The sequence below is a fragment of the Lethenteron reissneri genome, chromosome 33, assembly GCF_015708825.2.
Source record: "Lethenteron reissneri isolate LAM-NWPU_2019-01 chromosome 33, ASM1570882v1, whole genome shotgun sequence".
In the NCBI taxonomy this organism is placed as follows: domain Eukaryota; kingdom Metazoa; phylum Chordata; class Hyperoartia; order Petromyzontiformes; family Petromyzontidae; genus Lethenteron; species Lethenteron reissneri.
This window is the reverse complement of record NC_083811.1, coordinates 9284527-9307772: the sequence shown is the minus strand read 5'-3', so window position 1 is coordinate 9307772 and position 23246 is coordinate 9284527. Positions and strand designations below refer to the sequence as shown.

At 41.7% G+C, this 23246-nt stretch overlaps 1 protein-coding gene across 1 annotated transcript in view; it reads left to right on the top strand.

Moving 5' to 3' along the window:
- The window catches only part of CPT1A (carnitine palmitoyltransferase 1A), a 63131-nt gene that overhangs the window by 4759 nt on the left and 35126 nt on the right, over positions 1-23246 (top strand). The window contains exons 2-11 of the mRNA XM_061564536.1: positions 4593-4753; positions 5335-5474; positions 5820-5991; positions 6952-7053; positions 7666-7803; positions 9318-9395; positions 9925-10032; positions 15088-15175; positions 16162-16357; positions 18244-18432. Coding sequence (XP_061420520.1) covers positions 4613-4753; positions 5335-5474; positions 5820-5991; positions 6952-7053; positions 7666-7803; positions 9318-9395; positions 9925-10032; positions 15088-15175; positions 16162-16357; positions 18244-18432 — 1352 coding nt within the window. The 5' untranslated portion in view covers positions 4593-4612. The remainder of the gene's footprint in view (positions 1-4592; positions 4754-5334; positions 5475-5819; positions 5992-6951; positions 7054-7665; positions 7804-9317; positions 9396-9924; positions 10033-15087; positions 15176-16161; positions 16358-18243; positions 18433-23246) is intronic.

Here is a 23246-nt window from a genome sequence, read left to right as displayed (position 1 = left end):
TTCATCACAAGAAGCGTGTGTGGTTAATGCAGACATGTATCCTTGCTAAAGGTTTTCTATTTGGTGTTTGAACGTCTTAACACGTGCTTTATTGCCAGAGAGGGTTAAAACCTATTAACATTTTTTATACATTGATACTGTCAAAAAGGTCCCATGTTGAGCCTAAAGGGACTTGGGCAAGGCTCCGATTTGAACCCCAATAAACACCACACCAACCAGGGTGTTGGTGGATTCCAGGATTTGAATGTGGATTTTAAAAATAAAACATAACCGTATGGTTGAAATTGGCTTTTGTTGAATTGGAGAAATGAAGAAACCACATTGTCCCCTGCGTGCCCAAAGACATTTTGTAAAGAGAAAAATCCACCCCCCTGTAGCCTTAACAGACTGTAGGGGCAAGTGCTGTTAGCGAGCACCTATGAAGGCCGGCACTGTGGCACACGAGGGGGGTGGGTGGCCAGCACCACAGTGTCGATGGTTTTTTTACGCACCGCACCAGACACTCATTTTAGGCCGAGTCGACCTAGGGGAGGAGGCCCAGGACCGGTGGTGTTGGTGGCCGTGAGCGAGAATCAACCTCGGGTGGCCGGGTTCGTAGTTCAACGCGCTAACCACTCCGCCACCGTTCCACATCCTGTAGCAGGCACACACATACGCGACGTGCCATGTGGCATTGTGTTGTGTATTTTGGTTTTCACGATACATCTCGCAAAGGGGGGCAAGAAGGTTTTTTTGGTGCGAAACCACGTTACGAACTAAACTATGCATGGCGTATTCGGATGTCCGGAATGAAACGTGGTCCAAAAACACAGGTCAAGGTTCGCCGTGGTTTTGGCGAACGTTGTAAGGGGTGGCTTTTAAAAAGGGCATTTATATTAAATTCGAAGTGCTGTGAATCTGGCAAGGTGACAGTATATGCCGGTGCTAAGCTGCTCGGCTGTCTTATCGAATATAGATTAACACTGTACAGTGATTAAAGTCCCATTGTTTTCAAGCCGCATCTTTGAAATCCATTGACATGATTTAAAGACGATGCTTGTTGGGCCCAAAAAATGAATCCAATTACGTAACTTGTTTGCAATGTCAAGATAACCATCATTTCTTTATTTTTTAAACGGGTTTGACGGGTTATCGTCTCCCAGTGAATATTTCGCTGTGTCGTGGTTTAAAGAATTAGGGTATGTAAAAGTGACACGTGCTTTTTCAATCTTAAACGTTCACTTCCCCCCCCAGGTGTGGCATTATTACTGTTTATAATCCAAATACCGGGACCCGTTTATGATCCAAATACGGACAGTGAATATGAAGAATAAAGTTTAGTAGCGAACATCTGCTCTGGTAATACAGCACACCGTGCTTATGCAGTCATTGATGTGTTTTTTGCAATGACTGGTACATTGGTGATTGTGTAAAGAAAATGAACCGTTCCTGGTGGGTCGTTGCGTTTTTGCTCGTATTTAACTTTAACATTTTCTTGTTTCTTTCGGTAAAGTCACGTAGAAGGGAAGTAATAAAATAATAAAAATAAAACATAATAAAACAATTCTCACGACGGCTGCTTGCGTTGTAGCCGAAACGTCGTGAGAATTGTTTTATTATGTTTTATTTTTATTATTTTATTACTTCCCTTCTACGTGACTTTACCGAAAGAAACAAGAAGATGAATCCCTGCAGTCACGAAAGCTTTAAATCGAACTTTAACATTCATATGGCATTATTACAAGCGTGCAGTTCTCTGCAAGGCACCGGAACCTCGATTCCCCTGTGTCGACAATGAAATTAACAATGCAACAGCTATAAGCGAGCCCAACATACAAATACAACAAGGGAGTTATGCAATGGAGTTGTTCTTGAGTGTAACAGCCACAGGCACTGAATCGTTAAAGCGTTCATAACGAAACCCCACCAGACAAAATGGAAGTTTTAAGTAACACTCCTCTTTCTGAGACCTCAAAGTGGCAGCAAAATCCCTCCTCATTCGTGTTCATCCGCAGGTAACTTTGCGACTAATGTTTTTCTCCGAATGATGCGATCCGCCGAGAAGGCCACCCTCGTCATCAGCAGGGGATGTGAGAAGGGGATGTGTCCCCTGTACAGCACCATAGAACCCTAATATAATATCTCCTGCGGTGTCACTCAGCATTTCAGGACATTTAACACTTGAAATGCATTCTCAGATATTGTAAATGCATTCTGAGATGTTGTAATGTATTGGCCGACTGCTGTAGCATCTAAAGAGAATGCTTTAATGCTAATAAGAAAGGAAACTTCAGTTTAAAAACAATGTGTACATTCCAAACTCGGTGCCCTGCCCACCTGGGTATGATCATTGGCCCCGGCTGGCTCAGCCAGCCTTTCCACATTCTCCCCATACCTTACTGCTAAATGTATCTGCACAAACAGCTTGAATGGTGTGCTGCTACTTTGCTCGCCATAACCATGCTCTTCATGCTGACGTGTTCTTTAAACATTGTGGACGAAAATGGCCTAGTTAGTGCCAATTTTGGTTATTTAGGCAATGTAACCATTCCCTCCCCCATATACCCTCCCAAGATTCGGGCATTTACAGCACAGGGTACTCCAGATGTCTTCTAACCCCCACAATTAATTGACCCCGAATTTTTTTTCCTTTGCGTATTCATTTCTGTTTTCATACCCATTGGTATACCAAACAAATATTACGTTTTGGAGAATTAAATGGGGGGTCACACGACATCTGGATCACCCTGTACTTGCCTGGGCTGTATGTTGTAGCTGTTATGCTTGAGTGATATCTTAAGACCAACACCTCGTTGACGTACTGTCGATGCGTTCCATTTCCTTGGCCACCACTCCTTCGTAGTTCCTTCTCAAGAAAGATTTATGGCGGACAATCAAGAGTAACGCGTCTTAACAGTCAAATATGATGTCCAAACGACAGGGCTATATTAACAAAAATATACCATTAAGGACAAACGCATGTTGGAAAGCGTTACGGAGCTCATATGTAGATTTTCTTTGTTTTGGAATGTTGCCATTTCCACTGTTTCATGGTATTGTTGAAACATTTGAAACGGCATGGTGTGCCACCAGTGGGTTGACACTTTAAGGTGCCACGGTGCGAGATGTTAACTGCCTCGCCTGGTATACAGGAGGTCATGGGTTCGATCCGAACCCTGACGCCTGTATATTTGGAGTTTGCGTGTTCTCCCCATGGTCACGTGGATTTTACTCCAGGTCCTCCGGTTTTTTCCTCCGCATTAAGCAACATGTGTTTTATAGTATTTGGCTGCTGTAGATTTCCACTTCATAATCCACTTTGTTGCGCTATCATTTGTGGCCAGGTCGCTGCTGAAAAAAAGCTATATAGCTCAGTGGGCCTTACCTGGTAAAATAAACAGTTTAGTGTATTACTTTTTCATTTAAGTGCTGAAAATGTGTGGTCTGTACAGTATATTAGTTTGATGGAGATTGTGAGTTAATTAATTGTAGGGTAAGTGACTGATATTTAGATATCAAGAGAGCTAATGTCCTGTGTGAATTTTATTTAGCATGTTTTTCTACTTTAATATTTTAACAAGCAAAATGCTCCAACGGTTAATTTTAATCCATGTTTCCCAGCAAAACTGCCAAACATTTTGGTATAAACCGCAGCCTTGCATATTTAAATTCAGCCTTAGTTTCATTTGTGACGTTCATAGACGCTCAAAAAAATCTGTTTAACTTACTGTACGGTATTATGTTTCGTGTTTGGAGAATTGATATCTTATATAAGGTGGCTTCAGGAACACCCAATTAGACCCACTGTGACATTCAATTGTAGTGCTGTTGCTCCGCACTATTATTTGAACCGTAGCAACAATTGTGAAGTAAGACATAGCCAACCATGAGTGTAGATGCATTGATTTTCAAAGTGAAAAATCATGATGTACTGTAATATCTTTGAACTTCTTTTGCGCCGTACGTAGCAAACCATGCTAACAAACCATGCTAATCGGAGGTGCGGGGGAATGACAACAAACAACACAAAGCAGTTCGAAAGAAATGAGTTTTCAATCTAAAGAGGGATAAAGATCAGTTTTCTGTTTGTGTTTCATTGAATAAACTATCTTTCACATCAGCTGCATTCTCATGCAAACCTTGGGTTCTTTTGACATATGACTCAGACTTTACAGAATTACACGTTGGAGGTGCATTTAACTGTTAACTTTAAAGCAGTCGTGGTAAGGGTGAGCAGGTGACAAGGGGTGAGGTTGGGGGGAAGGGAAAGTCGATACAGTTGGCACAGCCATATTGAATTAGTTAAGTACCATACCTGAACTGGTTCGAAAAAACAGTTGTGTATTTCCCAACCAGTCAACATTCATGAGATATATTCTTTTGTACTGTAGTTTTCACCAACATTTAAGTTTTAAGTGTAACTTTATTCTTGTGGTATTTTCCACTTGAACTTTGGTCAGATAACGATTAAAAGTTGGTCGGATAATTATAGCTCAGAATAATGTGTTGGTTGTAGTTCTGGGAACTTCCAGAACTATTCTTAACAGTAGACGTTGCCCGGGTTTTTGTGAGTGAGAGAGTTGGTGTTCATTGTCGTCCCCATTGCCATGCAGGGCCAGCGTGCTTTGTCACAATGGCGGAGGCCCATCAGGCTGTGGCGTTCCAGTTTACGGTGACCCCTGAGGGTATCGACCTACGTCTGAGCCATGAGGCTCTCAATCAGGTCTTCAAGTCTGGCATGCGCTCCTGGAAAAAACGTGCTCTTCGCCTCAAGGTGAGCCATTGAAGATAAGGTTCCCAAAGTGAAAAAAATATATATCGGAAATTGACAATGAGGATAAGGTTGAAATCTTTAAAGCATTAAGTTCAGGTGTATGTTCAATAAAATAGTTTTGTAATGGATTATATAGTGTACTGCCTGTAAGTTCACAATTACAGCTCAATGTCTTTAGTAACGCAAGCTTAAATTTAAAAAGTGCAGATGGCTATTTAACAGTCATTGTTATTCAAATGAGGGCATTCAGACGAGGCTTGGTGTAACTTCTGCCTGAAAGCATTAAATGTGAATTAGCATTATCGATAGCCTGTGATAAGATAAATAGGAGAGAATGCTGGAAATAAATGCAGGTTTCTTTAAATCGGCTCTTAGCTTTGTTATATAAACAGAGGACCATCTCTATATACAGTACTGGGTTTTGTGTCATCCATTGAGTGAGCATGGTGTTGACTGTCAATGAAAGTAAGCTGTCTGCTATAAAGCAGAGGTTAAATACCCTTTGACGACATAATTCTTTAATAATAGGACACTGCGACTGAGTCCACGTTTCTGTCTTGATTTATCACTTTCCACAACAGAACAACATTGTGTCAGGAATGTATCCAGCAACCCCATCCAGCTGGCTGTTCGTGGTGGTGGCAATCATGGCCACCAAGTACGCACGGATGGAGCCTTCCCTGGGCATGATTGACACCATCCAGCAGAGCCTTCCCACCACGTCAGTGACATCATGCACCACACGAATCATGTTACAAACTACACAAGTCTGCTGTCCATAACTGGTTGTGAAAACACTACGGTACTATATGGGCTTTTTACTTGATACTAAATATATGGCATTGTTCAAACCCAACTGATGTTCCAAAGGTGAACTGGCATTTTCGGGGTTACAATAAAAAAACATTGCAGTGTCCTTGATGTTTGTGGATACATTGATCATCGTAAGATATTGTAGTTTGCAAATGTTCCACTGATGTGTTAATGCTATTGAAAATAAGCCAATCTTATTTTTGTAATCTCAAGTATATTTTGATGCTGTCATTTTTTGCTGTTTTGTGAGCAGCGAATATCTGTCTCGGGACAGCAAGGATGTGCTCAGTGGGCTGCTGCTGGCTACTGGGCTGTGGATGGGGCTTATTCTAGCTCTCAGACAGTTCCTCAAGCTGCTGCTCTCCTACCACAGCTGGATGCTGCAGAGACACAAAAAAATTTCTCTTTTCACTAAAATCTGGATGGTGGGTAGTTCATCTTTGACACTTGCTTCAATTAAATACATCTCAACTGCATATGGGCAATATAATAACTGCTTGCATGCATTTGAGTTTAATGTTATTGCTTTGTTATGAAGAAGCAGTGTTATTTTAGCATTTGGTAAGAATACACTGGCTGTGCATATGAAATAATGAATCCACTTGTTGCGCCATCAGTTTTCTTTGCTATCCAAGTTCTATTACATTGGTAAAGGATTTAATCAGCCTTGACCTTACCTTGACAACTCCCTCTTACTGTAGAGTGCAGTGCTTTACTTATGAACGTACTGCTGAATTTAGTATTGAATAGAACAGAACTTTGCATCAAAGGAGCATGACTACGCAGCTGCCCGACTAGCGCAGAGACTGCGATGGTGAGAGCCTTGCAGGAGACCGGCCACGTGGTCGGACGACGTAGAGAGTTGACGGCGAGCAGCGACACAGCCAGGACCCGCAACGGCACCGAACCTTTGGATCGGTCCCCCTTGTATACGCTCCAGCGCGGCCAAGCCCCGTCTCCGGCCATGCCCCCTTCTAGAACCGTCGAGCAGGTTCCCGGAGCTTCTCGACTGACTCCGCCTTTCACCTTTACCCCAGATATGCCCTCGTCATAATTAGGCATTATGTAATGTACCCATAACCGCGATTACTCCTTCAGGCCGACAGGTGGGACCCTGTCATTACATATGGATAAACGGCTTGTACATGTATGTACGAGTTTGAGTGCATCATTTATCATTAAAAACGTGTGCAATCAGAGAAAGGTTTGCCAGCTATTCACCAGGTGCAAACATTTTATTGTAGGCCAAAAACGTGACCGACATATCACCTTGTCTAGACATATTCCACGTGTGAAAACATTGCTATTGGGTTAAAGGCTACACGGGGGGGGGGGGGGGGGGGGGGATAGTTGATGGGGCTGATGCTAACTGCGTTTTCTTGCAGGGATTGGTTCAACTGTTCTGCTCCCGAAAGGCCATGCTGTACAGCCACCAGGCATCACTCCCACGGCTCTTCGTTCCCACCATCCCTGACACCATGCGCCGTGTAAGAACACTCGCCTTAAATCCAACGTCTGTGGGATGAGCTACTCTATTTTAGATAGCTGCATTTGCTACATACGCACAGGCATGACTGCTTCTACATGGATATGTGCTGGTTATTCAACCAGTATCCCTGATCTTTTTTTAGGCAAGTCAATCTATTTGATCACTTCATTAGCAGCTAGCGGCAGAGTAAAATATTTTGTAACCTGTTGTGAAATGTGCTAACCTATATTCATGATAAACGAAGCCGTGGAAATGCAAGGCTTCTTTTCAACTGTTGCTTAGGGTTGTGGTAACAATGCTTTTGCCAATAGAAAACGTAGTTCATTATCAACTTAACATTTTTAATCAAACTGCAGTTTTTAACCATCTTCATCCACTGTCTTTATGCTGTTTAGTTACATGCATAATTATGGTTGTAGGAATTAATGCTTTGTTATACAAAGCCCATTTATTTATGTACTGTAATATTATTTGCTTGTTTTGGCTTCAACAGTTAAACTGAAAATGGTAGTAGACGAGGCAAAGGTTTGGTTTTGCAAGCATGGAGTTTCCTTGTTAACATCAGGTGACACAAGTGTTCTGTGTGCTGTGTCTTGCTGGTCTCCTGCAGTACCTCGAGTCTGTGCGTCCGCTGATGGACGATGAGAAGTTTGAGCGAACGCAGGCACTGGCGACAGATTTTCAGAACACCCTGGCGCCCAAACTGCAGTGGTACCTCAAGCTGAAGTCCTGGTGGGCGTCCAACTACGTGAGTCTCGGAATCATTGCGGTTTTGTTACACGCTTTCTTTTAACTCACTCTGTCTGTTGTCGTTGTCGTATCCTCAAATCTTGTAACTCAATTTTATCCCACTTCCCAATGTGGTATCGACTGCAAACTTGGTATACTTATGTCATACTGATGACAATACTATATTCTATCATAAAAAAATATTTGTTTTTAAACATTCTTTTTTATATGTTACTAGCTGTACTACCCGGCTTCGCCCGGGACTTGGATCCCACCACGCCCGGCCGCCTTTGTCTCCCCAGTGGCGATGTTAATACGCCACACCAGTTACTCGTTTTGAGGCTGAGTCCCTCCCTCACCACTCTCCCTCCCTCACCACTCTCCCTCCCTCACCACTCTCCCTCCCTCACCACTCTCCCTCCCTCACCACTCTCCCTCCCTCACCACTCTCCCTCCCTCACCACTCTCCCTCCCTCACCACTCTCCCTCCCTCACCACTCTCCCTCCCTCACCACTCTCCCTCCCTCACCACTCTCCCTCCCTCACCACTCTCCCTCCCTCACCACTCTCCCTCCCTCACCACTCTCCCTCCCTCACCACTCTCCCTCCCTCACCACTCTCCCTCCCTCACCACTCTCCCTCCCTCACCACTCTCCCTCCCTCACCACTCTCCCTCCCTCACCACTCTCCCTCCCTCACCACTCTCCCTCCCTCACCACTCTCCCTCCCTCACCACTCTCCCTCCCTCACCACTCTCCCTCCCTCACCACTCTCCCTCCCTCACCACTCTCCCTCCCTCACCACTCTCTAGAGGACGTGAAACTTTGATGAATTTACCTCAGAGTCGCGTGGTGGGCCTCCGGCCTCGCCTGATTTTCCCACCCGGCTGACGCTGGGTACGGGTGCCGTTCCCCCCCCCCCCCCCGCGCTACAATAATACTGTCTAATGGCTATAATTTTATAATCTACCGACCCTATAATAGTAATTGCACACATTGTGGTGGGGGGGGAGTGAAGAGGACGTGAAACTTTGATGAATTTACCTCAGAGTCGCGTGTTAATGCGTGCGCCTATTTTTAACGGGAATTAAAAATGGCGTCCACCCCGCGGCGAAGGCGTCGCTACCCGTTGCCAGGGGCAACCGCCGTCCAATGAAACTGCGTATGGTCCGGCGACACACAGACACACACACACACAGACAGACAGACAGATTCGCGATTTTATATATATAGATGTTTCGGCTTGGGTCGAATTGTCCACGCTCAACTGACGTTGGCTGTAAATCACCACGGTCCCTTACGTTATGGCAAGCCTCGGGGCCACTTCCTGGAGTCGTGGAGTTCTGCCATTACTCGTACATTTCATAAAAGCGTGTTTAAAAAAAAAGTAAAAATAAAATAAACGTTTTTATTTATATACCGGCAAAAGACAGTGGCAGTGTTTTTCTTGTATAAAAAAAAGTGTACTTTGGCTAACAGTGGTTTATTGTCATAGAGTGGAATGGGCTGTTTTTGTACATGATGTTTCATCTAGGTGAGTGACTGGTGGGAGGAGTACATCTACCTCCGTGGCCGTGGACCCATCATGGTCAACAGCAACTACTATGGCATGGTGACTGCACACTCGCTGACCTTTTAGTGCACCTGGTGGCACGGTCGGGCAGATGTATACAAGTGCTGTGACCAAATCTATGTGACTACCAAAGTAAAATTAAGCAATAAATGGGCTTGCTTGGAAATAATAATAGTTGAGCACTGAGTCTCATCAGAATTCACATGGGAGAGATAACATTCAAATGATATACACTTGTGTGGCATTTGACTACGTCAATGCTCATCAGCAAATCAATCATGGTAATTACATGAAAGTGAACATGCACTGTAATATAATGTTAATGATTATCTTTAATAAGTTATGCGCTATTATCATAGCATTAAATGAACATAATTGTATCAAAAACAATGAGAAATAATAACGCATCGAGCCTGAATTTTGAAAGTTCGTAGTATTACATTTTATAATATGGTAACAGCACTGGTGATATCGAATGAAGGAATTGCAGCATTGCGTCTGAAATGTAGTTGTCCATTCAGGAGGCAGCGTATTTGACACGCATCCCTCTTCCCCTTTACTGCCACAGGACTTCCTGTATGTGACACCAACGAGCATCCAGGCTGCACGTGCTGGAAATGTGGTGCATGGCATTCTCATGTACCGCAAAAAGCTGGAACTGGAGGAACTCCAACCGGTTTGTGGCTCATACATACTCTCCTTCTCTTGCTCCTTGTGTTCTACATTATTCATTCACTTTTCTGCTGGTGCCCTCTTCTCTGCCAGCCTCTAATCATCTCTTTTTTTTCCTCTTGTTGTCCCCTCTATTGTTTTCATAGCTGCTTATTTCTTGTCCCCTCTATCATTTCCCCTTTCGTTTACCGCTTACTTTGTTTTCTCTGACCATTCTTTTGTTTATGGAGAATTTGATATTGCTGCGTAGGTTGTGTAGCTGTCGGATGTGTTTTCGGGTTGTGACATGTGGTATTTGACATGATATCCGACATTTCGCTCCATATGCTGGCAGCTTGTATTTTAAACGTTCCCATCACGTGGGACCAAACGTTGAACATCATAGCAAACAACACGTGGCACAACCCGAAAACATATTGGACAATTGTAAGATCGTCGAAGATTGCTTGGAAGTAATTTACTTATAAATATCATGAGCTGAAGCAGCTGAATAAGTTGTTGGCAATAGGCATTGTGTGGGATTGGCTGAGTTAGTTTATGCGATGAACAGAACGGCCAGATACATAAGAGAAACCAAATGGACTCGATGACCCTCTGGAAAATGATGAAGCATTTTCTTCTATTCTTCATTGCCACCCATATTTATTTATTGTCCTTTTGTCTATTCATAAACACAGGCCACTCATGTTTGTCACCTATATTTGACTTCATTAGCAAATGTAATGTGCTACACTCATGTAGTGTACAACTCCGTTTTTATTACATTACTCGTGTAATTAAAAATATCTGTTACACACTTGTGAAATAACACCCATTTCCAATAAATGAAGGGGAAATTAGTGTTGTAATGTTTGTCAATGTTGACTCAACATTTCGCAAATGACTTGGAATCTCATTACTGCTGTTCATAACTATATAATCGGTAGGTGGAAACTCGGGTTTATTGTGACGTTTCTTTTGGTTGCGAATTAGGTGACTCAACCCTCAATATCATTGTGGTATGCCAGTACAGCTGACATTGCAGCACAGAATAATGTGGGTGAATGTGGATTGGCCTTTGGATGTATTTGGAAAGTGTAAATGGGCGACAACGCCTGTGCACTTGAGAGCAATGTTTTCACTGCGCTGGCAGGGCATGTTTGTCTAAATCTTTTCTTCTTTTTTGCACCCGGCGAGAAGCAGTGTAGCTAAAGCTTTTTTTGTAATATATATTATGTCCTCGTTGAAAACATTTTGTTCCAGTTCATTGTGTGCTTTTCTAGGCCAAAATATTTTTGTACATAAAGAAGTGTCCTTTCTCTCTTGTGAACCCACCCCATGGCGCCCTTGGAAGCATTTCACACATTACATGAAAAAAGCAACACACTTGCTTTTATACTCTTTGGTTCTTTCGGTAAAGTCGCGTAGATAGAAAATTAATAGATAGATAATAATAGTGCGTCAGCAGTTATCCTGCTGTGTTTGTCTCACCTGATGACGGTTGTTTGTGTTGCGATCGAAACGTCGTGAACTATTAATTTTCTGTCTACGTGACTTTACCGAAAGAACCAAAGAGTATGGATTCCTGCAGTCACGAAAGCTTCAAATCAAGATTGACACTTGTTTTTGTTTGTGATATTGTTTTTGAATGTAACGTTAAGGAAAAATATCTCATTGCCAGATTTTGCTTCTCCAATGTGTATTTTGTTCACGTTCTTCCTGCAATCTCGGTGTAGCTCAAGTGGATTTTTGCACGTTTTTATTTTGTTGCGAGCGTGTGACTATTTGAAGGGAGCAAGTTGCTGAGTGCGAGTTTTAGGTGTACAATCATTCTGGGTGTGACTTATTGTCTGTTTGAACAGTGGCTGAAGGCATGTTATAGGTGAAGACGTGCAAGGTGTCTTCTTGGTTCTTTCGGTAAAGTCACGTAGAAGGGAAATGATAACATAATAAAATACAAAGAACCAAGAAGATGAATCCCTGCAGTCACGAAAGCTTTAAATCGAAATTTATTTCGGTAAAGTCACGTAGAAGGGAAATAATAGAATAATAAAAATGGCCATTCAGACGCTGTCTTTCCGACAGCCCTGTTCTTCACCTGAGGACGGCTGCTTGCGTTGTGGCCGAAACGTCGTGAGAATTATTTTATAATGTTTTATTTTTATTATTTTATTATTTCCCTTCTACGTGACTTTACCGAAAGAACCAAGAAGATGAATCCCTGCAGTCACGAAAGCTTTAAAACGTGCAAGGTGACCTAAGGAGATTGTGGATAGGATCGGCAATGCATTTCCCATTCTTCTAATTTAACACATCTTCACTTATAACCTATTGCCTACAGCCACTGCACTCCTGTACGTTTCTAAACTAAAACATGATGAAAAAACAAATGGTGTGGAGATCTGAGATTTTTGGCCAGGCCAGCACAGTTGGGACCACTTTGCAAGGCCCTATTTAAAAAAATAACATGTCCTGACATTTTTCTTCTAATTAGATCTGATGGGCAGTGTGTCCATGCAGAATTAAATTGTTGCGGTAACTTGCTTCTTATTAGAGGTAGAAAGATGGATCAATTGGTCAATATAATATGGATGATTGAGTTACTATATACATGCATTTAATTGCACGTAAGAATTGATGTATATTATATTCGTATTATGTTGTATGTAACTGCTTCTCATGACCTCAACTGACTGATCATATCTGGATTTGAATAAGTCCATTATGCTGAGGTGACAGCATTAGTTGTATTTTTCGATTTAAAGCTTTCGTGACTGCAGGGATTCATTTTCTTGGTTCTTTCGGTAAAGTCACGTAGAAGGGAAGTAATAAAATAATAAAAATAAAACATAATAAAATAAGGTGAAGACCAGGTTTGTCGGGGAGACAGCGTCTGAATTCAGACGCTGTCTTCCCGACAGACCTGGTTTTCACCTGAAGACGGCTGCTTGCGTTGTGGCCGAAACGTCGTGAGAATTATTTTATTATGTTTTATTTTTATTATTTTATTACTTCCCTTCTACGTGACTTTACCGAAAGAACCAGGAAGGAGCATTAGTTGTGTTAAGGTAGTAACCCAGACACATGTAACAGGTGGGCTGCAAGAAGGCTCACGTCTTCCACCCATATTGTATCGACCGTATAGGAAACAACTGTAGTCTGCGCTCCTTGAATTGAGGAATAAAAAAGCTACACCTACTCTTCTCCTGAAGCCCTCTCGCGACTAGCATACCTCGACATTGGCACTTGGCTCCTAAGCAAGAATAGAATAGAAACAGCCACCTGTGGGCCCCTATTTTCACAACTGTTAAAAATATAACGTATTATTTAATTGTGACTGAATAGCTACAATTCATTTCCATCGCTAGGCACTGGGGTGATTAAAGGGAGGTGTTTGTTAAACCTCTGCTGATTAATTATTTTGCTTGCTTTAAGCACATGCAAGTGAGAGACACTATATTGACTGTTACGACAAGCAAGAGTGGCAGCCAAATGGGAAACAAGTGCGGGAGGATATCCATTGCATTTGAGAGACAATCTCACGTGCAGAATCTGGATGGATTGTTGCATCATGAGACAATAAGGGATGGGGAAGGCATGGGGGGGAGGCCTTTCATCCAGCAGTCAATTGACAATTGGCTGGAAATGATCAGAAAAATAAGCACAACGTTTTAATTCTCAAAAGTACTTAAGACTGTAACTTAGCAGCATGTGACTTTCCAAGCAGCGCAAAACCAACGTGAATGAGGTGATGTTGAAATAGCTGCTGATGTCACGCTTTCCTCACTAAGTGTGGAATGGGAGGGGGGCGTTTGAAAGCCATTTGCGTAATGCTTGTGGTGGTTGCACAGGACTGCCTGTCCTCCGCTGTGGCCCACAATGCCATCCACTTCCCACCCTACAAGGGTTTCATTCAACACGAGGCAAAGGGATTGGGGTTGCTAGGGTGCTCTTGTGCCACATTTGCTTATCCACGCTGCATATTTGTGACTAATCAGATGGAACGTAATCAATCTATCTTCACAGGGCTTTAGTGAGCTCAGTCATGGAGTACATATCGTGGCATGGCGAGCAAAGCTATTAATTCCTTTTAGTGATTCATTGAAAGAAAACATTGCTTTTTGCTATGCCAAGTACATACAGTGCTTCAGGTGTGGCCCATAACTGTTCATTGATCCACAGCTGTTCTTAACAAGCAATGCGTTAAAATTGGAGAACATCTGTTTTCAACGTACGCAATAAGCACAAATATTTGTCAAACCATAGTAACTGCTGTCCATTTCAAGAACTTCGGTCACAACATTCTGCATCGGTAACTAATTCAAGTACAAAGTATTGAGCATGGCAGCCTGTTTTATCACGTATATTTGAACTATCGGTTGTTTACGGGGCATGTTTCGTACTGAAAGGAGTCCAAAGTGGAGAGTGTGCAATATCGGCACGCGCTCGGTTTGTTCATATACAGCGACGGGTGAGAGTTAATTTTACCTCCTCTTGCTTGGCAGCCATAATATGTTAGAACTATTCTTGGAAAGCAGTTGTAAAAATATATATATATAAGAGCTGTGCGTAAAGGGTTGGTGGTGTTAAAAAAAGTTGACGAAGCAGGGGAATTGTTCAGCTATAGAGCATTTCTACTCTTACTCTTAGGTTTTTTCGGTAAAGTCATGTAGGAATAATAATAATAAATAATAAACATAATAGAAGAAATAATAGAAATAAAATAATTATTTTATTTATAAAGAAATTATAGAAATAAAATAATTATTTTATTTCTAAAATAATATTTATTTTATTTCTATTATTTCTTCTATTATTTTTATTATAAAAATTTATTATTTATTTTTTACCTACGTGACTTTACCGAAAACAACCTAAGAGTATGAATCCTTGCAGTCACGAAAGCTTCAAATCTAGAAATATAAAGCATTTCCTCAGTCGATACTGCTCGTTGGTTTGGAGCAAACTGCCATGCCGAATTACTATTACTTAGTTGGTTATGGGTTAGTGGAATGTGATTTTAGTTTACCATTGGTTCATTAATTTATTGTTGTATTCTTTTTCTGTGTGTTGTTTGCAGCTTACATTGCCAAACAGTTGTATCCCTCTGTGCTCGGCCCAGTGGGAAAGGATGTTCAACACTACACGAATCCCAGGCATAGAGACGGGTATGCAGTGTGTTTCAACGCACACATGCCTATCCTACACCGTATTCAAGAGGTGGTGGCGGCATTACATTTAAGCTATACTGAATTGAGTGTTTGCATGCATGTTCATGTGTGTACTCGCGCATTGTATTCAGCCTTAGAATGTTTTTAAAGAAGTAATCACTGCATCATGTTTATTCGATTTTTGCTTTTCGAATTTGCCTGAAGCTGAAATTAGGTTTTGTGCATGAGTGTATATGTTAGTATGGTTTAGTTCCATAAGTGTGCCTCTGTGCCCCAGTTATCAACGGTATAAATACAACATTTTTTTTTATCTTGCTGTGAGTGGCCTTCATAACTCCGGCAGTATATTGGCACTGCATGGTGGTGGCGGTTGTTTAGAAGTTACGATAAAGTGTTTAAGACTTTTACGTATTCGATAGCCATTTATTTGATACAAAGTTGTCAAAGCCATTACATAGCCCTGATGTAAATTTATTTATATTCTTAAAAAATTGTGTTCTCACAACCAGGATATAAAAATACAATAGACACATTCTGAATATGTTTTCATTCGTGTCTTTAAGATGCAGTGAATGAGGGAAAAAAAGCAAGCTACATGTGGCAAATTCCATCCAGATGGCTCTAATCAGGATCTTGCTGTGGAAGCTACTGTATACCTTTTGATTTAAAGCTTTCGTGACTGCAGGGAGGGATTCATATTCTTGGTTCTTTCAGTAAAGTAACGTAGAAGGGAAACAATAAAATAATAAAAATATAAAACAATACAATTCTCACGACGTTTCTATTGCAACACAAGCAATCATCATCAGGTGTGAAAACCACAGCAAGAAAATTTGAAAAAGTACTATATACCTGTGTCAGCACAGATGTTATTTGGCTATTTAAAATAAACAATTCACTTTTGAAAAATGATAAGTTGCTCTACTTAAAAAAAACACATTTTAATCCAAATTAACCTGGTTATTTTCGTCCGTGGTGTGCAGACACGTTGCAGCACCTGAATGACAGCAAGCACTTGGTGGTGTACCATCGCGGGCGCTTCTTCCGCCTCTGGCTGTACCACGGCGAGCGCTTGCTGGGTCCCCGCGAGCTCCAGAAACAGATTCAGCGCATTCTGGACGACCCCTCCTCCCCACAGACCGGCGAGGAGAAGCTGGCGGCGCTCACGGCTGGGGATCGGTGCGTGCCACGCGTCGTTTGCTACGCTTGTCGTGATGGTGCGAGCGTGTGTGTGTGTGTGCTTCGGTGGCGCAGTGGTTCACGCGCTGTGCTACGAACCCGAATTCGATTTCCGCTCATGGCCAACACCAGTGACGATTATTTGAACTGGTCCTGGGCTTCTTCTAGGTCGACTCGCCTGAAATGAGTACCTGGTGTGTTGTGTAAACATCACCACTAGAGAGACAAAGGTGGCAGGGCGTGGTGCTGACCACCCAAACCCCTCGTGCCCTGCCGACCTTCGTAGGTGCTCGCTAACAGCGCTTGCCCCAACAATCTGTTCAGGCTATATGTGGGATTTTTGTCTTTGCTTTTCGTGTGCTGCATCCTCAGAATATAACTTGAACACACTGTTAGTCATGACCTCAGAGTTGTTATTATCATCAAACTGAGGTCCTTATGGAGAGCTGTGATTAGTGCACTTGCTATGAACCCATTGACCTGATTTCAATTCCCAGTCAGATTCTACAACATACAGGAACAAATAATAACAAACGCTGGTGTGTTAGTGATGAATGTGTTGAAAGTGCAGTCTTAAACTTTTCACTTTAAGGCGAATTAAAGGGTTGTGTTGTTTATGCTTGTGCACCACAACTGCTATCGCAGAATCACAAGATGTGTTTACTATAGTATAGGATCATATTGCAAATATAGTATGACTGACGTTTGTACCTACTGTGGGCCTTTACCTGGTAAAATAAAAAAAATATTTTAGTTTAAAATAGCGTTGGTCAGTTTTTGGAATACTCTGCGATGTTAACATGACCGCGCATGTTAGCATCCTTATATTGGCTGGGCTCTGCATGTCGCATTGCATCAATAATTTCCCCATGCTGCTCTCTTGGCACAAGTTGATTTGTCCCATTTGCCTCGGATTTGAGGTTGAGCATAATGTCGGTCATTACATCTAACCGTGTGATTGAGGTTTACTTTAGCAAATTACTCTTAAGCGGTAGCAGTAGATAAATGTAGACGTACAAGTGAAGTTGTTAACTATACTTTAATTGCTTAAATCCAGTGTAATCCCACTGTGGTTTTTACGTAGCTTACGGGATCTAGGTTTTGGAAATCTGTAGGGGGCTGTTTAGCAAAGGTTTTAAGCATCATGCAATGTAATTAACATGCAATGCACAGCAGTTTATAGCTAAAAGGCAAAGCTAACATATTTGTGTAATCCATGCCCCATTGCTTTATATGCTGTTTATTAATGTTAATATTTACAGAACATTTCAAGAAAATATTATAGGAAAACACACATTCTCGTTTTAATTTTACATGGATAAAATATAGGAGGTAATGCAATTAACTCCATTTTAAAATACGAATTTCGAGAATATTCTATACGTTGCAATTATGGGAAAGGACGTGGTTAGATATGCATCAACTGCTTCGTAAGAATGTGGGGATGGTACATATTAGCATAAGTATGGTTCACAAAGTTAAGTAAAACATTTTTAAATACATTTATCAAGCACCTTTAATTGATCGTGCATTCGATTGATGAAGACACAGAAAATTATGTGTGTATATATACAGTTGTTTTGTTAATCCACTGGTGGATGAGGGCTACCTTATGCCCCTGCAGGTTTTTTTTTACTTGGCTGCTGCTTTCTGGTTTGTATTGGTGAAGGCAGGGAGCATAGATGTGGGAGATTGTAAAAACAGTACAACAATTACATTTAGCTGCACTTCCCTTGATGTAGCGCTGCAGCCCTGGCAGCCTGTGTTGTGCTTGATGGTCACCAATACAACCACGCATTTGCTCACCTTCCAAGACCTCACGATACGATCGAACATCAATCGCGTCTCGAGTGCGCATATTTTTTTTCGTGTCATTTTGTTCGCAGGGTTCCCTGGGCGAAGGCTCGACATGCCTTCTTCCGCAGCGGCGTGAACCGCGCATCGCTGGATGCGGTGGAGCAGGCTGCCTTCTTTCTGACGCTCTCTGACGAAGAGCAAGGCTACCGGCCCGACGACCCCGAGCGCTCGCTTAATGACTACTCCAAGTCGCTGCTGCATGGCAAGTGCTATGACAGGTGGGTGCCACTCTTGGGTTGTTAATATTGTTGGTGGAGGAGATCTGCAATTCCATCCCCTGCCCTCGATTGTCACGTTAGCCAATCAGTAATTTTAATTTTATAGCCAATTACTATATAGCTCTTACCTTGGTGCATTCTAATACTGTAACAATTGTCGTAGATTGCGTCTTCGTTCAGACTCGTTAATTTTTATCTCGTCTTAGTCACGCTTTGGTGGGTAGTTGTAGTTGTTGGCGATGAAAATGTTTGACGCTAATTTCAGTGATGAAATCTGCCACTGGTGACGGCCGTCGAAACCACCCCTCCTCACACCTCGACTTTACCTCCGTTTCTTTTCCTTCGCAAACACTCATTCATCTTGGGCTCCAAAAAAGAGTCTGGTTGTCCGAGACCATTGAGCTAAGATTGTGCAATCATAGCACTCAGTGACGCATGCATTTGTTTTATTTGTAGTCACTTGTGATGGTGTAAAAATAAGTGGAATGGAAATGGTGTTTTACAAGACAACCCAAAAACAGATTGTATAAAATGTATTGAGGCAGATGACGAGAAGTCCTGTGTTGCCTCAGCTCCAAGGGTTGTTCATAAATCGGATGTATTGCCGTCCTATGGTTAAGGGTTTTGGGTAATAAGTATAGACCCTTACCTTTCATGATGCCAGGAGCCAAGCTAGCAAAACAAAATGTGGTTGAGCATTCAGGTTAAAGGGATGCCTCTTTTTTTGTTTGTTTTGGGGCACAAGCTGTTGTGTGTTTGTCATTGGCAAATTGTTTCTCTATTTTCTAACACAGACTCGCCCAAACAGAAAGCTTTGGCTCTTTTAACAATAACCATTTGTTTAAATTTGTTTTTCCACGGGCTACTTCTGCTTCCATTGGCACTTTATACCATTGGCACTTTATACACACCGACGCCAGGTTTTTCGTTTGCCAGTGATATTTACCACCGCCTTTATGGTGTTTGCAAACGGTTGTGTAATCTGCTCAACTTTTCAACCTGTTGCACAAGAGGTAGGCTGGTGCATTATCAGAGGAAACGACGCAGGAAGATAAGGTGCCATGTGTGTATGTCTAGAGAGGGGTGTGGTGAGCTGTTAATTTCGGTTTACCCATAGGTGACCTCACTTGTAGCTACATGAAACCATTCATTGCGTATTGTGTCACTGAAATAAGTTGCATGGAGAAGTGGCATAAAATGTACACATTTTATTGAAGGCTTTGAAGCATAGTACAAGATGAAGAAAGTAAAGTGATCTGATTAGGTGGCAATGAGAGAAAAACCAAAGGGACATCATGAATCTTCGTGGACTAAAGATTGGATTTAAGGGAGTGCCACATGCATGCAGTAGATTAAAATAACGTATCGTAAGGGACGGATCATTTTGAAATGATGAAACCACATGAGAGAGCAGTAGAGTTAAAACGACCAAAATTTACTGCAACAGGGTGCAAATTTAATGGAAGTGCAGTGTGGGAAAGAGAGAAGTACATACTGACAGATTGTATTGGACTACCCAGAAAGCATGAAGACACATGTACTGATACTAGTTCACATAATGGTCACACTCGCGGAATAAAAAAATAACACCACGACCTCTATCATCAAGGAAGAGAAGACAGAAATCACTGGCTGGTGTGGAGACATCGGACCCCAAGATATTCCTGGGGTCCTTGAAAAATCGTGGAACGCCCAGGGACATGGCATGACGAGCCATCAAAGCCATCTTCTCCCCCATGGAGAGCTCACGCTAACACTCCTTTTGGGTGCCCAAAGGAACGAAGGCCATAACAGCGATTGTAGGTATTCTTGCATTAGAAGAATTGGGAATGACACAAGGAAGAAAGTCCTAATTAGAGGGGCTGTCCTTCAAGTTGTTTGATTTAACACATAGGCTTTCGCGACCAATATTATTCATAATATAGGTTTTTGGGTCAGATCGCGTTATTTATAAATGTGTCGTAACCCTCCACCACCCGACACGGCCAAACAGTAAAAAATGTGTCACGTTTTCAAAGGACAAATTAATTGACTTATTTAGCCCACCGGTGTGCTGAAGAGAGAATCAACAGCATTTTAAATTTGAGTAGTACGACGTTTCGCTGATCATTACAATCAGCTTCATCGGGCAAGAATGGTGAAGCTCTCCTGTTGCTTCCGGTCTTAAATAGAGCAGCATCAGGGTGACGTCATCATTTAATTCAATTCAATCTGGTGCAGTGATTAGAGGCAAGGAGGGGGAGGGTATTGTAATTATATAGATTGGTAATCATTCAATTGTTATTCATTGGTATGTTTCCCTTATAAGGAATTGTAATTGTATTTATTTGATAATACGCTTCCAGGCCGCACTAAGCCTGTAGCTGTCAGAGCGATTGAGATTATTTCTGTTTCTCTCAATTTCAATGGATTCTCTAATTAGTCTTGGCCAGTAATAATTCGTTTTACACAACACATTAACGTTATCAAAATCAATTGAGTGTCCTTGTTGACAAGCATGCTCTGCCACTGCCGACAGTTGTGTTTGAGATCATTTAATGTTTTTTTGGTGTTCTTTTAGTCTTACACTGATGTTGCGTCCCGTCTGTCCAATATAGCATCTGCCACATAAACAATTAATCCGATATACACCTTCTGTTGATAATTTAGGCAATTCGTCTTTAGTGCCAGATACCAGTTTTTTAATTTTGTGCACTGTACCAAATCTTACTTTAATGTTTTGTATGGGCTACCAAAGGTTCATAAAATCGGCATCCCATTACGACCCATAGTCAGTACAATTGGCTCTGCCACATAAATTAGCAAAATATATAACTAAACAAATACAGCCCTACATCGGTAGGACATCTTCATTCATAAAAAATTCAGAACATCTTGTGAATGTGATTAAAGATATCAAACTTAACCCTAATGATATTCTGGTGAGTTTTGATGTGATTTCTCTATTCACAAAGGTTCCAGTGAACACGTTGCTTAAATTACTTGATACACTGGTAAAGAATACAGGTTTACAAAAGATATTCCTAAACTAGCTGATCATTGTTTAAATAACACTTACTTCTTATGGAGAGGCGATTTCTTTAAACAAAGGGAAGGAGCCGCAATGGGCTCTCCTTTATCTCCTGTTATAGCCAATCTGTACATGGAGAATTTTGAAACAAGATCACTTGCCTCGAGTACATTAAAACCATTCTTTTGGTTTAGATGTGTTGATGACACTTTGGTTGTATGGCCACATGGTAAAGATGCACTTAATGATTTCCTAAATCATCTCAATGCACAAAACCCGGCTATCCAGTTCACCATGGAAATGGAGGTAAATAACAGACTCCCGTTTCTAGATATTTTGCTGGGACATGGTCTTAATGGCAAAATAACACACAGCGTTTACCGAAAGCAAACGCACACTGATGCCTATCTGAATGCAGATTCACATCATCACCCAGCTCAGAAATCGTCTCTTATCAAAACACTGATACATCGGGCAAAAACAGTGTCAGATGGTGAGAGTCTAGTGAGAGAGATGAAACATGTTAAAGTAGCACTAAGACAGAATGGCTACGATAATGCTCAAATTAACAGAGCACTGAAGGCCAAATCACGAACGCAAAGCAACACTGCTGAAAGCGATAAGATTGTTCATTCAATCAAAATTCCATACATCTCAGGAGTAACTGACAAATTAGCCCGGGTATTGCAAAAGCAAAACATTAAAGTAAGATTTGGTACAGTGCACAAAATTCAAAAACTGGTATCTGGCACTAAAGACGAATTGCCTAAATTATCAACAGAAGGTGTATATCGGATTAATTGTTTGTGGCAGATTCTATATTGGACAGACGGGGCGCAACATCAGTGTAAGACTTAAAGAACACCAAAGAAACATTAAATTATCTCAAACACAACTGTCGGCAGTGGCAGAGCATGCTTGTCAACAAGGACACTCAATTGATTTTGATAACGTTGAAGTGTTGTGTAAAACTAATTATTACTGGCCAAGACTAATTAGAGAATCCATTTACATTGAGAGAAACAGAAATAATTTCAATCGCTCTGACAGCTATAGGCTTAGTACGGCCTGGGAGCGTATTATCAAATAAATACAATTACAATTCCTTATAAGGGAAACATACCAATGAATAACAATTGAATGATTACCAATCTATATAATTACAATACCCTCCCCCTCCTTGCCTCTAATCACTGCACCAGATTGAATTGAATTAAATGATGACGTCACCCTGATGCTGCTCTATTTAAGACCGGAAGCAACAGGAGAGCTTCACCATTCTTGCCCGATGAAGCCGATTGTAATTATCAGCGAAACGTCGTACTACTCAAATTTAAAATGCTGTTGATTCTCTCTTCAGCACACCGGTGGGCTAAAGAAGTCAATTAATTTGTCCTTTGAAAACGTGACCATTTTTTACTGTTTGGCCGTGTCGGGTGGTGGAGGGTTATGACACATTTATAAATAACGCATTCTGACCCAAAAACCTATATTATGAAGTTGTTTGATGTTTAATGGCAAACCATGGCTGCAGTGGGAAGAATAGAAATCCAGGTGGCGTCCACTGAGATCATTGCGAGTGCTTATCTGGGTGAAGCAGCTGGGAGACTTGTGTTAGGGTCAGGTAGAGGTGTACTGTTGTAAAGCAAAACCATTGCCCTTGAATTATATTGCTAATACGATAGCCCATTGCAACAGTGTTGGGTGGTGATAAAGACTGGATAAGGCCCATGGGTTGTGGTCCAGTGTGCATTGCTAGAGATGGAGTCAAGGTTGGGTCAGCCAACCCTGATCAACAGAATGA